The sequence below is a fragment of the Heterodontus francisci genome, chromosome 13, assembly GCF_036365525.1.
Source record: "Heterodontus francisci isolate sHetFra1 chromosome 13, sHetFra1.hap1, whole genome shotgun sequence".
NCBI classification, from domain to species: Eukaryota; Metazoa; Chordata; class Chondrichthyes; order Heterodontiformes; family Heterodontidae; genus Heterodontus; species Heterodontus francisci.
In genome coordinates this window covers 33271937-33288100 of record NC_090383.1, presented here as the reverse complement: position 1 = coordinate 33288100, position 16164 = coordinate 33271937, and the positions used below count along the sequence as shown (strand labels likewise).

General features: G+C 39.3%; 1 protein-coding gene across 5 annotated transcripts in view; it reads left to right on the top strand.

Moving 5' to 3' along the window:
* The window catches only part of afdna (afadin, adherens junction formation factor a), a 598271-nt gene that overhangs the window by 85093 nt on the left and 497014 nt on the right, over positions 1-16164 (top strand). For all 5 annotated transcript variants that reach the window (XM_068044631.1, XM_068044628.1, XM_068044630.1 and 2 more), the window contains exons 6-7: positions 1286-1443; positions 13681-13792. In XM_068044631.1, coding sequence (XP_067900732.1) covers positions 1286-1443; positions 13681-13792 — 270 coding nt within the window. The remainder of the gene's footprint in view (positions 1-1285; positions 1444-13680; positions 13793-16164) is intronic.

Sequence of the window (16164 nt, the reverse complement as noted above, 5' to 3'; positions counted from 1 at the left end):
ACTGAAGTTTACGGAGTGGAAAATGGGAGCTTGGACAGGTATGCATTGCAATAGTATGGAATAAGAAGGTTTCAGCAGCTGCTGAGCTGAAGTAGGAGTGGAGGTGGGCAATGTTAGAGCTGGTAGTAGATGGTCTTTATGATGAAGAGGATGTGTGGTTGGGAACTCAACTTGGGGTCAGGCACAGTGCCGGTTGTATGAAGAGTATGGGTCACTCAGAGGGTTGATGACAGTGGCTTTGAAAAGGAGGGAGGCAGTACCTGGAAAGAAGCCACCATTCACAATGGCAGCAAGCGTGTGAGTTATATGGGTAAGTTGGGTAGTCAGTAATTTAGTGGGAATATGGTCAAGGGAGCATTAGATGGATCCTGTGTACAAAGAAGGGTATAAGGGAAAATGGGACAGAGGTTGAGTTATGTGGGTTCAATGCTAGGCGGAGGTTTGGTTTTGTGGGCAAAGGGAATGGGCAGAAGCAGCGGAGGCAGTTGAATGCACAATCTCAATCTTGGTGATGAAATCCATGAGCTCCTTGTACTTATTGGGGATGATAATGGAGGGGCAGGTGTGTGGTTTAAGGAGATGAATGGTAAGGGAGAAAAGAAGCTGTGGGATTTATCACTGCTCTCCAGGGTGATAGTATAGTAATTGTTGGTTTTGGTAGGAGAGCGCGGTCCATTAGAGATGCCATGTTCTCAGTGAAGGGCTTTCATAGTACCATAGTTACTAATTTCTTTGGTGTGGCTGAGTGGTTTTTAGCATCTGACTTTTCAGGCGTGAGCTGCTGGTCTGCAACTTACTCTTGGAAGGCATGGAAATGGACTGAATGATCTTCCCTCCATCTGGGCATTCTGGTACTACTCTTAAATTCACTGGCTGAGATTGGGAAGTCTCATTGTGCAGTTTGTGAATAACTTGGTCGAAAATGTGGATAGCGAATTCATAAATCTACACATTTAAAAAAAAAAGTAACTTGGACATTGAGCCACAAAAATTTTAGTTGGTTTATTCTGAAGTAGTTGAGCTAACTGACATTTAATAGATGATTCAATGTACTTAAATTGGAAACAATATTTCTTCCAAATATTAAGTTGTCTTAAGTTGAACAGAAATTTGTAGTTCAATGTAATTCATTGTCATTCTGTTTAGGATATTTGCTAGGAATTGTTTTGATTCCACATTGTAGATCAGTTGGCTGTGTAGAAATGTACACCAAACTATAAAAAGTAGTAGTCCAATCTAATCAAGTTCATATAAACATTAAGGAGTTTATATCTTTTTGGTCCAGGTGGAACTCTTAGGATCTATGCAGATAGTTTAAAGCCAAATATACCATACAAGACTATCTTGCTGTCAACAACAGATACATCAGACTTTGCTGTTGGAGAAGCTCTTGAGAAGTATGGACTGGAAAAGGAAAACCCAAAGGAATATTGTATAGCAAGGGTAAGTATATTTTTTGTGCATACATACATCTCATTATACAGTTTTTTTTATTAAGGTTAAATGACTCCATGGACAAGAGACTGTAAGATGTCATTAAAACTTGTTTAATTTTCCGAACATTCATGGCTACATATGTATCATAAGGATAAATGTTTTTGTTTATTGGGTTTAAAACTCTTGACTACTTGCATGCAAAACAAGGTGGAAGCAGCATGCTTTAAACAGAATTAAGTGATCCCACAACCAACAGATCAGATCAAAGCTCTGTAGTCCTGCCACATCAAGTTGTGAATGGTGATGGACAATCAAACAACTAACAGGAGGAGGAAGCTCCGTGAACATCCACACCCTCATTGATGGCAGGTCCAGCCCGTGAGTGCAAAAGACCAGGCTGAAGCTATCTTTTACAATATCTTAAGTCGGAAGTTCTGCATGGATGATTCATCTTGGCCTCCTCCTGATGGCCCACCATCACGGATGTCAGTTTTCAGCCAATCTGATTTGCTCTACATAATATCAATCAATGGCTGAGCACACTGGTTACAGCAAAGGCTATAGGCCCAGACAACATCCCAGTTGCACTGCTGAAGGTGTACTTATAGACTAATTGCACTTTTAGCCAAGTTGTTTCAGTACAGCTACAATGCCAGCATCTACCCAACAAAGTAGGAAAATGCCCCGGTGCCCTGTCCACTCTCAGCAGGACAAATCCAATCTAGCCAATTACTGCCCCATTAGTCTACTTTCAATCGTTAACAAAGTGAAAGTGTTATCAATAAGTGCTGCTTGATGGCGCGTCTCACCGGTATCCACTTTGGGTTGCAGCAGACCACTTAGTCCATACATCATTAGTCTTGGTCCAAATATGTAAAAATGAGGTGAGTGTGACGGTGCCTGACATCAAGGCAGCGTTTGACAGTGTGGCATCAAAGAGCCTTAATAAAATATAACTTAATGAGAAGCTGGCTGGTGCCATATGTCACCCAGAGGGAGATGGGTATGGTTGGAGGCCAATCATCTCAATCACTGCAGGAGTTCCTCAGGGCAGTGGCCTAGGTCCAACCATTGTCAGCTGTTTCATCAATGAACTTCCATCCTTCATAGGGTCAGAAATGGAGGTGTTCTCTGATGATTGCAGTGTTCCATTTACAGCTCATCAGACACTGAAGCAGTCCATGTGCACATGCAGTAATACCTAGACGACGATTGGGCTTAGGCTGATAAATGACAAGCAACATTAGTATCAAGCAATGATCATCTCCCAACAAGAGAGTCTCTAACCATCTCCCTTGACATTCAGTGCCATTACCATTGCTGAATCCCCCCACTGTCAACATCCTCTGGTTGCCATTGACCAGAAACTTAACTGTACCAGATGCATAAATACTGTGGCTACAAGGACAGGTCAGAGACTGGGTATTCTGCAGCGTGTATTTCACCTGTTCACTCCCCGGTGCCTCTGCACCATCTTGGGCACAAGTCAGTAGTGTGATGGAATACTCCCAACTTGTCTGGATAAGTACAGCTCCAACAACACTCGGAAGCTGAACACCCTCCAGGACAAAGCAGCCTGCTTGATTAGCACCGCATTCACTCCCTCCATCACTGGCACACCATGTTTGCGGTGTGTACCATCCATAAGATGCATTGCACCAACTCACCACTGTTACAACAGCATCTTCTAAACCAGCGACGTTTGCCACCTGGTTTGGCGAGGGTAGCCGGTGCATCGGAACACCACAACCTGCAAGTTCCTCAGGTTGCACACCATCATCCATGGAAATATATGGCAGTTCTTCACTAGGTTAACATATCTAGCACATGAACCAAAAACATGAAAATATAATGAGAAGGAGGAATAACCCTAACAGCACTGAGTGTACCTATACTTCACAGCCTGTAGCATTTCAAGAACATAATAGGAGTAGGCCATTCAGCCCCTCAAGCCTGCCCCGCCATTCAGTAAGATCATGGCTGATTTGTCCCTGGCCTCAACTCCTCTTTCGGGCCTACTCCGCATAACCCGCGACTCCCTGAGATTTCAAAAATCTATCTACCATCTCCTTAAATACACTTAGTGACCTAGCCTCCACAACTGAGGTAGAGAATTCCAGAGATTCACCATCCTCAGAAGAAATTCTTTTGCATCTCAGTTTTAAATGAGTGCCCCCTTATTCTGTAACTAAGTCCCCTAGTTCAAGATTTCCCCACCAGTGGAAACATAATTTCAACATCTACCCTGTCAAGCCCCTTAGAATCTTATGTTTCAATAAGATCACCCCTCATTCTTCTAAATTCCAATGAATAAAGGCCTAACCTGTTTAGTCGTTCTTAAGACAACCCCTTCATCCCAGGAATCAGCCTAGTGAGCCTTTCCTGAACTGCTTTCAGTGCTAGTATATCCTTTCTTAAATATGGGGACCAAAACTGTACGCAGTACTCCAGGGTGTGGCCTCACCAACACCCCTGTACAGTTGCAACAAGACTTTCATATTTTTTAAACTCTAACCCCCTCGCAATAAAGGCCAAAATTCCATTTGTCTTCCTAATTACTTGCTGCACCTGCATGCTGACTTTTTGTGTTTCTTGTACAAAAACACCCAGATCCCTCTGTACTGCAGTATTTTTGTAGTCTTTCTGCATCGAAATAGTCTGCCTTTTTATTCTTCCGACCAAAGTGGATGACCTCGCACTTTCCCACTTTGAACTCCATCTACCAAGTTTTTTCCCATTCATTTAACCTATCTATATCCCTTTGTAGATTCTTTGTGTCCTCATCACAACATGCTATCCCTCCTATTTTTGTATCGTCAGCAAATTTGGATACATTTTGTCCCTTTCTCCAAGACATTAATATAGATAGTAAATAGTTGAGGCACTAGGACCGATCCTTGTGGCACCCCACTAGTTACGGCTTTCCAACCTGAAAAAGACCCATTAATCATGACTCTCTGCCTTCTGTGTGTTAACCAATCCACAATCCATGCCAACACATTACCCCCCAAACCCTGAGCTCTCTCTTGTGCAACAACCGTTTATGTGGCACCTTATCGAACACCGCCTGAAAATACACTACATCTACCAGTTCCCCTTTATCCACTCCGTTTTTTATATCCTCAAAGAACTCGAACAAATTTGTCCCACCACCACCTCGAGGGCGCTTAAGGATGGGCAATAAATGTTGGTCTTGCCAGCGACGTCCACATCCCCATGAATGAATATTAAACAAAAAAGATGGAGTTTCCTACTAGTGTAATAACTGTTTTTTGAAAGTCTGAAACTGCGCTTAATTCTGGGTGTCTCAGTTATTGAGAGCTGGTATTTAAGCCTTGTACCGTGCTTCAAATCTGCTTTGGTTCCCATGAAGAAGATACTAGATTTACTGTACATTAAATGGCTAATTCATGATCACCTTGGATTATTACTTCAGTGACTGCATAAGTAATTGTTCTTACACAGTAGATAAGAGGCACCTATGGTCAGTCATCTTTTAAGACTTCCTGATCAGGTGCTTTTGCCCATTGTATATTTTTGTGTTTTTTTTTTCATTTGTGCGAGATATTTGCTCAAGTTTAGTCTCATCTCTCTCATGCATACCTTGTGTTCCCTACATATACTCCAGTTTCAAATTCCCTCAGGTTCTGCTGGTCAGCATAGTATTAAGTGCAAAACTTCGCAGCTTGATGAAAACTAGGGCATCTACTTGAAAGCTGACTGCTTACTGGTATAAAGTCAGCCCAGATATGTCCTTCAGCATCCTTTTAAAAATGGCATCAGAAAGCTATATTGGAATTACATCATCTCAGCAACCATTTACAGGTTATTAATTACTTAAGTTTTTGTCCAACTATAATTTCCACTTTCAAGTATGCAGTCATCTCAGCCTCACTAACACAAGTCTCAAGTTGTGCAAATTAAATAGAATAGTGCATCAAGTGTCTCTCACTGCTGCTTAAGCGACCCTTTTGCATGCCAGGTTTTAATGCAGAAAATAGCTCATCACATTTTTAACCCTGTGAGCAGTATTTTTTGAACCCTGCCCCCACCTGCTATTTCTAACAATAAACAGCCCTGACTAAATATTTAACACTTTTTTTTGGTCAATTGTATATCCCTTGCTACTGAACATGCCAAAGTTTTTTTTTCCCTCATTAGTCGCAATGTTTCGGAACATGCACGTTTGTAAAAATTTATTTTTAATTTTCCTTTTGCATGTTACAAATAGTGTGCTTTTGTAATCTTGCAAAACTTAACCAGCTTTTTCTTTTTGTAACAATTTCAACCAAGATGTTTCTTTTATTAGTCACTCAAGGTGGATCCTGTTTGTCTTGATTGCTATTGAGTACTGGCAGCTGATTTTAATGTATTTCTTTGACTATTGGGGAATCATCTACATCCACAAGATAATTATCACATTGTGGTTTGTGGGAGTTGGCTTTGTGCAAATTGGCTGCCACATTTCCTACATTACAGCAGTAACTATACTTCATTGGCTGTAATAAAAAAAAAATCTTCAGTCCCCCAAGCAGATATCTTGAGTTTTTTCCTTGTAAGCTTTGGGCTAGAAAGGAATTGAGTATAAATATAGACTGCAGGGAGGACCCAACAAGATGGTGCTGGCTGAACCAAGGTCCATGTCTGTTCAAAGAGCTGGAACGCTGGTACATATATTGTTTCTGATCCAGTTAGAAGACTGCACAGCCTTGGGATGTGCAATCTAATATTGTACATACTGACCAAAGTGCCAATCTTCAAATGCACAGGCAATGCAACCTCTACACTAAGATCAGTACTGATCTCATAACTCCAGCATTCTCAAATATTTTTTTTTTAAAACTTTTAGATATAAGATCAGTATGAGATAGTTAATAAGGGAGTTAACTCCCTATAAATCTAAGACGTCATTGACTCCAGGCATTTCTGCTCTCTCTACCCTTGCCCCCCCAGGTCATTTTTGAAATTATAAAATGAGCATGACCTGGCTTACTGCATAGATGATGTTTCTTTGGCCACTGGTAGATATTATCTCATTGCATTCCTTGTTTATCTCATGTTTTCCTTTCCTTTTGCACAAAAAAATTCAGAAAACAAATATAACGTTAAATTGTTAATGTTTGAAATGTTTGACATTGGCTCCAAGAAAGCTGGAAAAATTTGGGACCATTATTTTCCCTTACCCACCTGCAAACACATTATTTAAAAAAAAATCCTCTGATCAGATAAGTTCTTTGTGAATTTAGGTTTTTTGTGCTAAAACTGAACTACATATAGGTGTATTTTAATTTCTTTAGCTTTGAGATCTTGCACATACTGTCCCTCTGCTTTTGCAGTTTAGTTGAAAGTTTTGTTGCTTTGAGAACTTTACTAATAAAAGGATACTTGTATTTTGAAAACTTAGTTTCTCATTTGCCATTTGAAGTTTATTGCAAGTAAAGTTGCTTTACTAATGAATACATCGATTCAGTTTGACATATTATAAATTTATCTTGAACAGGCTGTTGTGCATCAGAAATGCTTTCTGTTAAATTTACTGATTCCAATCAGTAGCTAGAAATTAGTCCATTCAGTATAGAATAAAGTACATGACTATGTGGAGCGACTAGGGCTGTGGGATTAATTTTGGATTCTTAACACGTGGGCAGGTTGGCTGCCTCCACTGCTGCAGAGCATGTATTGGAATATGGAATACTTTGCCACAAGGAATGTTGAAGCAGAAACCATTGCATTTTTAAAGAAAAGATAGATATTTGAAGCAGTGGAAGATTCATGACAGGTGGTGGGGTGGGTGGTCAGGGGAGAGGGTAGTTGGGTAGACAAGAGAAGCGAGCAGAGCTGTTTGGATTAATGGAACTAGCACAGACATAATGTACCAAATGTCCTCCTGTGCTGTGAATAAACTCATGTTTCACTTGCAAATGCACTTGGTGCTGTAACGTATAGGGCTACGGGCAAAGAACTGGATGGTGGGATTAGACTGGATAGCTTTTTTGGGGGGGCTGGTATGGACATGATGGGCTGAATGGCCTATTGTGCCATTTATCTTTCTATGCTTCTATTCTGTTCTGTTTCTACTCCTCAGCAGCTTAGAGAAATGCATACTTCCTAACTCTCAGTACATGGATAAAGTTAATTCAATTGAAATTCTCCATAAATTCCTTTGCAGCTCATAGAATGACTGTTAAGCCATTTGTTGGAGTGTAAAAGTTGTGACTCGAGAGTATCCTTGACATTGTCACTGTTACTCCATGTTTTGTGAGTTGATAGTGTGGTAAACAGGGGAAAAAGAGCATGTATTGACATTCCTATAATGTTTAGAATTATGTTTGAAGGTTCCAGCTCCATAGGAGAATGATTGTCAGCATTGAGAGTGAAGAGGCTCATTATGATATGGTACTCAAATGAGCTACTAGTACTGGCTGGATACAGTACTTGAGGATCTGAATCTGGAGGTACAAATAACTCTATAAGGCAGGAAGGGGTGGGGCTCTGCCACTGAATTTGGGAAGACACAAGGATGACCTTTGAACACGGGGCTGAGAGCTGTGCTGTGGTACAAGAGCAGTCCTTTAGGACTGAAGTGTTCTCCTAGGATGCAGGAACACAAAGGAAATCTGTGGAGTGCTGAATCCCTCCATGGATGGAGCGGAGCACATTTCTCAAGTTTTCACTTTTTTGTTCCCGTTGCATGGGTGGGTTAGAAAAGGGAATGCAGTGTCAAAGTTACAATATTGGTCCATTTTGTACCTTGCTTTGTAATGGGTCAACATGTTGGCCAATTGCCATTGATGTTCAATTTTTTTAAAAAAGCATTTGCATTGGAAAGTTGATTTGCAAGTCAAGACTGTAATATCAAATTGTATTTTCACCTGTTGGTTAATGTTACAGGACCTAATGCAATTTATCTGGCCTTAGTCCATTATAATGTGGTGAGATGGACAATAACTTTTCGCTCTTCCTGTATGAAGGTGCTTGACATGAAAGTCCAGTCAGAATTTGGTTAGCATTTACTTATTTCTTAAGTCTTCTCACTAAAAAGTATATTAATATTTGAGATGTATACAATGAAGAAATCACTTTCAGTGAATTTAAAAAGCCTATTTAAATGGTTGCAAGATTGATCCAAGCAGTGGAAATGATAACTGCCAGGTTACATTTTTAATAGTGATGCTGATGCAAACTATGTGCTAGGTGATGCCCCTTACACTGACTGGCTTTAAATATTACTAATGGCGATTAAAGTTGAACGTGAGAGAACCTGCAAAATGCATTTGACTCCTTCATAATTTATACCAGGTAATTTATTCCTCCAGTGTGCAGAAAAATAAAACTTGTTATCGCTTAAGTTCAAATAGTCGAGTTGAAATCCTGCAATTCGTTTATTGCATTTATCTTCTCTATCTAATGTGACCCTCAGTCAGCAAAACAAATCTGCCAGAAAGAAATAATTTATATTACGATAGCATCTTGACAACCCAAAGATAGTTTGCTTTTTTAAATGAGCAACAACTATTCAGGAAAATATCGCTGCAAATTGCAGACAGAAATGCCTAGAGTTAACTGCCCGAATGACCAAATAATCTATTATTGATGGAGTTAGTTGAGGGAGAAGTATTGGCCAGAATACGACTGTCTACTTCTCTTTAAGTAGTTCGATGAGATCTTCTGTGCTTGCTTGAGTAGATTAATGGGCTTTGGTTTAATCTTTCATTCTAACAGACAGCACCACAGATTCCTTCAATACCAGGTGGAAAAATCATAGTAAGGTTTGAACTTGAGGTCCTTAATAAAATGGAGGATATGTGCTTTATAATGTTCCTGTCTGTCCATGCAGGTACCTTGTAATTTTCCAGTTTATGTATTTTATGCTTGTTTTAACTTTCAGCTACAGATTTTTTTTTTGATATACTTGTAGTGGTTTAATAATCTTCATAATCCTTTCAGTAAGACTATCAAAAGTCAATGATATGGAACATTCTGGCTGTCTATATCCACTGTGCTGCTGTTGACCTTAAACAAAGAGCTTCCCCTGTCAGCTCTACCCTATGCATACTGTATTATAAAAAATCATAAGGTGATTATCAAGCAGTAATGTCATCATAGGTTTCAAATTAGTTATAAATCCGTTAAACATTGCTCTGTGGTTTTACATTTGAATCCCTTAAATTAATGAGAATAATTGTTCTTGGGATATCTATCTGCAATAAAATTAGTGTTAAAATACAATTTGCTGCTTTGAAAAGCTGGTGTCTCCAATGTTCTGTTTTCTATCAAGGGTACATTAGGAGCAGATTTTGTAAATAAAAGGCTGGCTATGGCTTTATCAGAATGTTTTTTATTATACTTACTGGAATATCACATTTATCAACTTAATACTTCAGGCTGTTTTATATTGTCCCATTTGTGGAATCAAATTACTTTGTATTAATGGTTTGTTAATTTCCTAGCTACAATGCTTTCTGCATTTAATTGAAGTTCAAGTATGTTATAAAAGGCAGGGTTAGTCCATTAATACAAGGCAGTTACAAAACCTATGATTTTTTTTTTAAATCTCATTTAACTTTGTATATGGACCAAGACTAAAACACAAAACTGTAAAGCCAGGTCCTTTGTGCTTGTGTAAGTTTGCATTTTGTCATAGTATGAACCTGTAAAACTGAATTTACATTGCAGTTCATGTTTGCTGTGGAGAAAATATTAAATGCACATGAAAATGTTTCTGGTGCATTAGGAATTTGCCACTTATTTGTGCTTGAGCCTGTTTTTGAGATGCATATTTTGCTGCACTTGATTCTTAAGACTCTTAAAACCTTTTATATATTTGCATTGTCTAGAACTGAGGTTATGTAACCAGTAATTACTGAAAATTGTATTCTTCAAATCTATGCATTCTGGAGTCCATGTCTGTAAATAACTTCCCAGCAATTTGTTACTTGATGTTGAGCACCATTGTTTTTATACTGTTTTCGGATGTTGAACAAAGTATATTCAGTCTTGTGTAATATGCACTTCTTGTAAGTTACATTCTGCAACTCTTTAATGTCATACTTTTTCTATCGAGCCTCTACATTTTTAGCCTATTTTACTTGTGTCTTGCATGTTTGTTGAAGGTAGATGGTACTTTTGCATATGTAGCTCTGAGACCCCGCTTCCCATCACCTCACCCCAAACCCCAAGCTCACGTTAGGTGGTGCCAAAGTGTCATCCAGCTTGAATCTTATAAAATTGAGCCGGTGGTGCAGTGGTGTCGCCTTTTTGCTCCTGCTCTAGCCTGTCTCCCTCCCATGCCCCCAAACCCAATCAATATCTGACCGAAAGTACTGAAGCCCCAGTCTTGCCATGTTTGTCTCTATTCATGGGAACCGGTTAAAAGTGTTTAAAGTGCCTTCTGTTAAATTCCAGAAAGTTTGTTGTGGAAGGGTGATGCTGGAGCTTATCTTTACTCATTTTCGCGTTTATTGTACAGTGTTAAAAGGATTACAAACCAGTAACTCCTCACTCCACCTCCACCAGTCTCAGAGTGTCTGCTTATAAATGGTCAAGTAAGATTTGACTTGGCCTAGCCAGCGATGCCCACATCCCATGAATGAATAATTTAAAAAAAGACCTCCGTTAACTCCCTCCACTTGCAGTTAAACAATTGATACAAAATTAACACCACCTGTGATTTTTTAAAAATGCTGCCAATTATTTTACAAGTACTGAGTGTTAAGCCACTTCCCAGCAGTGACACTGTAATTATGCCTTTTGTTCGTATCTTGTTAGCTATATGGTATAAAATAGTATGTGTGCCAATTCACTATGAACACTGCCATGGGTGGTCTAGTTATAATGAAATAGACTGTATAGAACAGTGTACAGACTGGACCATTTTTGCTGATATGGTAAACTGTCCTAGAGTAGTTGAGTGGAGAAGATGAGTGAAGTTTCATTCAGTGTGACTAACTTATTGCTAATGTAAAAGACCAACCCAGAATTAAGTTTTAACATTTTAATGGTTTAATATATTGAAATCAGTTCATTTAATAATGGATTTGAGTATCAAAATTAATCTGCAAGACTTGAATACAAGTAGATAATTGAGGCTGTCTCTTCTATATTACATTTTTAATTTAGACTTTATTTCAGGGTGGCGTAAAGAATGACTTGGTGTAGTAGAAATTGAGTTGTGTGGCCTAAAATTTTCAAGAGAATTGCAGAGACTCATCTCAACAGTGCTTATACAGTCTGTACATCTAGGTTATTTACATAACTTCAAATACATCTTGTGCCTTAAGACTTTTTTTTATCTGCTTAATACTTAGTGTCTTGAACAATAGCTAGTGCTGCCATAAGTAGCAGCTTTTATCATTGCATCTTGAAGAGTCTTCACCCAGGTGGCCTACAGCAAAGTGATCCGACACATTAATATCCAGTCCTCTAGTGGATGGCTATCCCATTTCCAACATTATTCACTCCCACAAGTCATTTACTTAACAATTGGAGAGTAATTAACTTCATCTTGTCATTCTTCATCTTGAGTGAACTAAAAGTTGCTTTTAGGCCTTGTTTATCACTACTTTCATTTGTTACGCATCTATGCACAGTGCCTAACTTTGCTAACAATCACATCTTTTGAAGTTTAATGTGTTAATATGACCGGCTTGCTGGCTACACTCCTATTGCTGCCTTTCTGGCTAGGAAGCTCTTGTCTCGTTAGAATGCTGTTGATTTACTTCCTAGTGTATATGGAAGAGACGGTGTGTCTTGAATAGGTCAATGGGGCCTTTTTCACACTGCTCAAAAATATATTTTGGTGGTTAATCATATTTGAAACTTCCTGGCTTTGAGGCAAGAGTGCTACCAGATGTTTGCTAGAAGTATGATGCAGTGTTTAAACACTAGCACCTGTAGCCTGGTATGCAGATCTGGTTCTTGTGATGCTGAAATCGTTGCGATATCTGTATTTGAGGTGTGTGTGTTTGTGCAACCAACTTGTCCAACTTAACGAGCCAAGCTCCAATTGTATTTTGAGTCACTTTTTGTTAGCTTTACCATGTGATTATAAAGTGACTGTCCCCATAACCTGTGCAGCAAGTTCCAGTGTTAATACAAATATCTGTTAGTCTCGTGTTCGAACAGGAACTGGACCTAGGTATATGATCCATTGTAACCATAAAAGACATATTTGCCATGTTCCTCTAGCAGTTGAACATTTTTCCCCTACAGTTGTAAAAATTGTCAGCATTTGCTCTGAATCAACATTTGCAGGTATGTATGAATTTGCAGTTAACATTTGGACCCTAATGTAACTGAATCTTCAGAATAACCAGGGGACACTTTCATGATCCCTACTCCCACAATCTGAAAATGTTCAATTCCTTATAAAGTATCATGTGGTGTTTTGAGATCATTTCCCCCCCCCCCCCCCCCCTTGGGGTATAATTCAGGCATTTTGTGCCAAAGTATGGATCCCTTTGGAGAGTGGTGAGAATATGGAACTCGCTGCCACAGGGAGTAGTTGAGGTGAATAATGTAGATGCATTTAAGGAGAAGCTAGATAAGCATATGAGTGAGAAGGGAATAGAGGGTTATACTGATGAAGTTTGATGAGGAAGCTGCAATAGAACATAAATGCTGGAATGGGCTGGTTGAGCTGAATGGCCTGTTCCTGTGCTGATTATGGGAAGGGTTTGGCATCTCTACTATCAAAGCACCATGGCGAGTTTTTCCTTTTAATCTGTTCCCTTTTGGTATGTCCCTGATGAACCCGATGGTACAGGAATGCATTCATTTGAAAAAGATTTTATTCACCTTTTTGGCTGTTCAAGTAGTTGCAAAATATCCCGTGAAACATTTTTACAGAAGAGCAAGGACTTCTGGTGACCTGGCCAACACTTCTCAACCAACACCGCAAAAAACGATATACTGGTGGTTCATTTTATTGCTGTTTGTGGAACCTTGATGTATACAGATTGGTTGCTGTGTTTGTCTATAACATAGTAACTACACTTTAGAAAGTAATTTATTGGCTGTGAAGTGCAAACATGGAAGATGCTCTCAATTTTTTTCTTTGCGCTCCTTTTCTTTCCTACTTTCCTTTTCACTTCATTTTCTCCTCTTTCCTATTCTCTCTTTCCTCACTTGCTGAATATAGTCTAAAATTTCAAGTACAAATTTTGTTCGGATACGTTTTATTGTGGGCAAGCTGAATATCAAACTGGAGAAATTGATTTTTCTGTTTGACATTTTCTTACATAGGTAGTATTACCACCTGGTGCACAACACTCTGATGATAAAGGAGCTAAAGAGACTCTACTTGATGATGATGAATGTCCACTCCAGATTTTCAGAGACTGGCCAAGTGACCAAGGTGAGCAAATTGGACCATTGTGTTTTTGTTTTTAAGACGCTAATATTGCAACCTATATAGGTAAGTGAACAATTTAAGCATGCTAGGAAAATCCAAAATGAATACTTCCTGTCCATATAGAATGTTCAAGAGCTCTATTGATAAGCAGATTCCTTTGCTAAGAAATTTCCCTGTTAAGTGTAACTTTATTTTTTTGATATTCTAACTGCACTCAAACCCGTGGCTTCGACTGTCTAGATGAACAGGGGCAGAAGGCACTTAGGAGCACCACCACCTCCAAGTCTCTTTCCATCTGATTTGGAAATCTGTTGTTCCTTCGTTGCTGGGTCAAAATCTTGTAACTCCCGACCTAACAACATTGTGAGGTGCCTACACCATAAGGACTGCAGCGGTTTAAGGCGGCAGCTCAATACCACCGCCAGGGCGTTTGAAAATGAGCAATAAATACTGGCCTTGCCAGTGATGTTCACATCCCATAAATGAATTTTAAGAAAGACTACCAGGACATTTTGCCGATTTTCTCATGGCGATTCACGTAGGGAGACGGTTTCTTACACCTCCTCTGCAGTAATGCTTTATCTTTCAGCACACCATTAATCTGATGCTCCATGACCACCTTGTCAGTTATTCTTTGTAACTCTGTCCTAGCAACACCTTCCGTTTTGTTATCTCTTGCCCCACCCCCTCTATTTGTTTACACCCTATTGCTTTTCTAACCTTTGCCAGTTCTGTGTGAGGCCACTGACTTGAAGCATTAATTCTGCTTCTTTCTCTGCACAGATGCTGCCAGACCTGCTGAGTATTTGCAGCATTTCTTGTTTTTATTTCAGATTTCCAGCATCTGCAGTATTTTGCTTTTATTTAATTAGGCATCATCTGCCTGTTCCTGTGGATATTGAACTGGACATGGTGCTATTAAGATCAAGGAACTTAAGCTGTTCTATTTCTTGATCAGCATTCCTTCTTTAAATAACTACCAAAACAAATTGTGGTCAAATCATCATGTTGCAATTAATGTGAACTTGTCCGTAAAATGGTTGCATTAAAGTCACTGCTTTAAAGTAATTCTACTTGGTGTGGGATATTTGACAGATGTAATAGTGTTACATTAATCTAAGTTGAGTGGTTGAAACAGTGTGATTTCTCAACTTTGTTTCTTGTACTGCGGCATCTTTCTCTTACAAATAGTATGTTTTGAGCAGGCTCTGGATGTTCAATTGTGGTCTGGGACACTGCTTTGCAATATAGACTTTCATCCTTTCTTTCTCACTTCTCTGTGGCAATGCTTTATACAGATCTGGAGCTGGATGAGGAGTAACCTTTTGAGTCAGTTTGCAGGGGCGGGGGGGAACTCAACCTGGGATGAGTGAAGTTCCATTGCTGTTGGTTAGATTAACTCCAAAAAGTTGGTTGATATCGTTTGAGGCTGCAGTTTAGGATAATATCCTGTATTGCTTTACTCCTGATAATACTTAGAAAAAGCATTGCCTTTCATATGGTGGTTAAAATTTTATGGATTTTGGTTCCACTCCTTCACTTGCCATATTCTATGTCCTAACAACCCTCTGCAAATATACATATTATAGAATAGAAACTCTAACCTGTCCCTTCAGTCTCTTGGTGATCCTAAATGTATACCCTCTAGTTACTGCCACACTGAAGTGGGAATATTTTTATCCTAGTTACTTTCCCATAGCCCCTAATAAGTTTGAACACCACCTTTCCATAAAGAGCTCCAATTTCTCAAATCTCTTGCCCTTAACCAAAGTCTCTCATAGAATGGTTACAACACAGAAGAAGGCCATTCGGTTTGTCATGTTACAACAGCATCTGAGCTCGCCCACTTCCCTTTTCCTGTAGCCCTGCAATTGTTTTCTCTACAAATTATCCAATATCCTTTGAAAGCCACGATTTGACTGTACCTCCACCACACACTCAGGCAGTGCATTCCAGATCCTAACCACATGCTGCGCGAAATAGTTTTTCCTCATGTTGCCATTAGTTCTTTTGCCATTCACCTTAAATTGGTGTCCCCTGGTTCTCAATCCTTCCACCAATGGAAACAGTTTCTCTCTACCTACTCTGACCCCTCGTGATTTTGAACACCTCTATTAAATCTCCTCTCAACCTGCTTTTCTCTAAGGAGAACAGCCCCAACTTTTCCAGTCAGTCCATGGAACTAAAGTCCTTATTCCTCGAACCATTCTCTTTTTCCGCACCCCTCTAATGCCTTCACATCCTTCAAATGTGTGGTACCCAGAATTAAGCACACTATTCCAGTTGAGGCCAAATCAGAGTTTTATAAAGTTTCATAACTTCCTGACTTTTGTACTCTGCCTCATGTATATTATTTATATCTATATAAAAAGCCT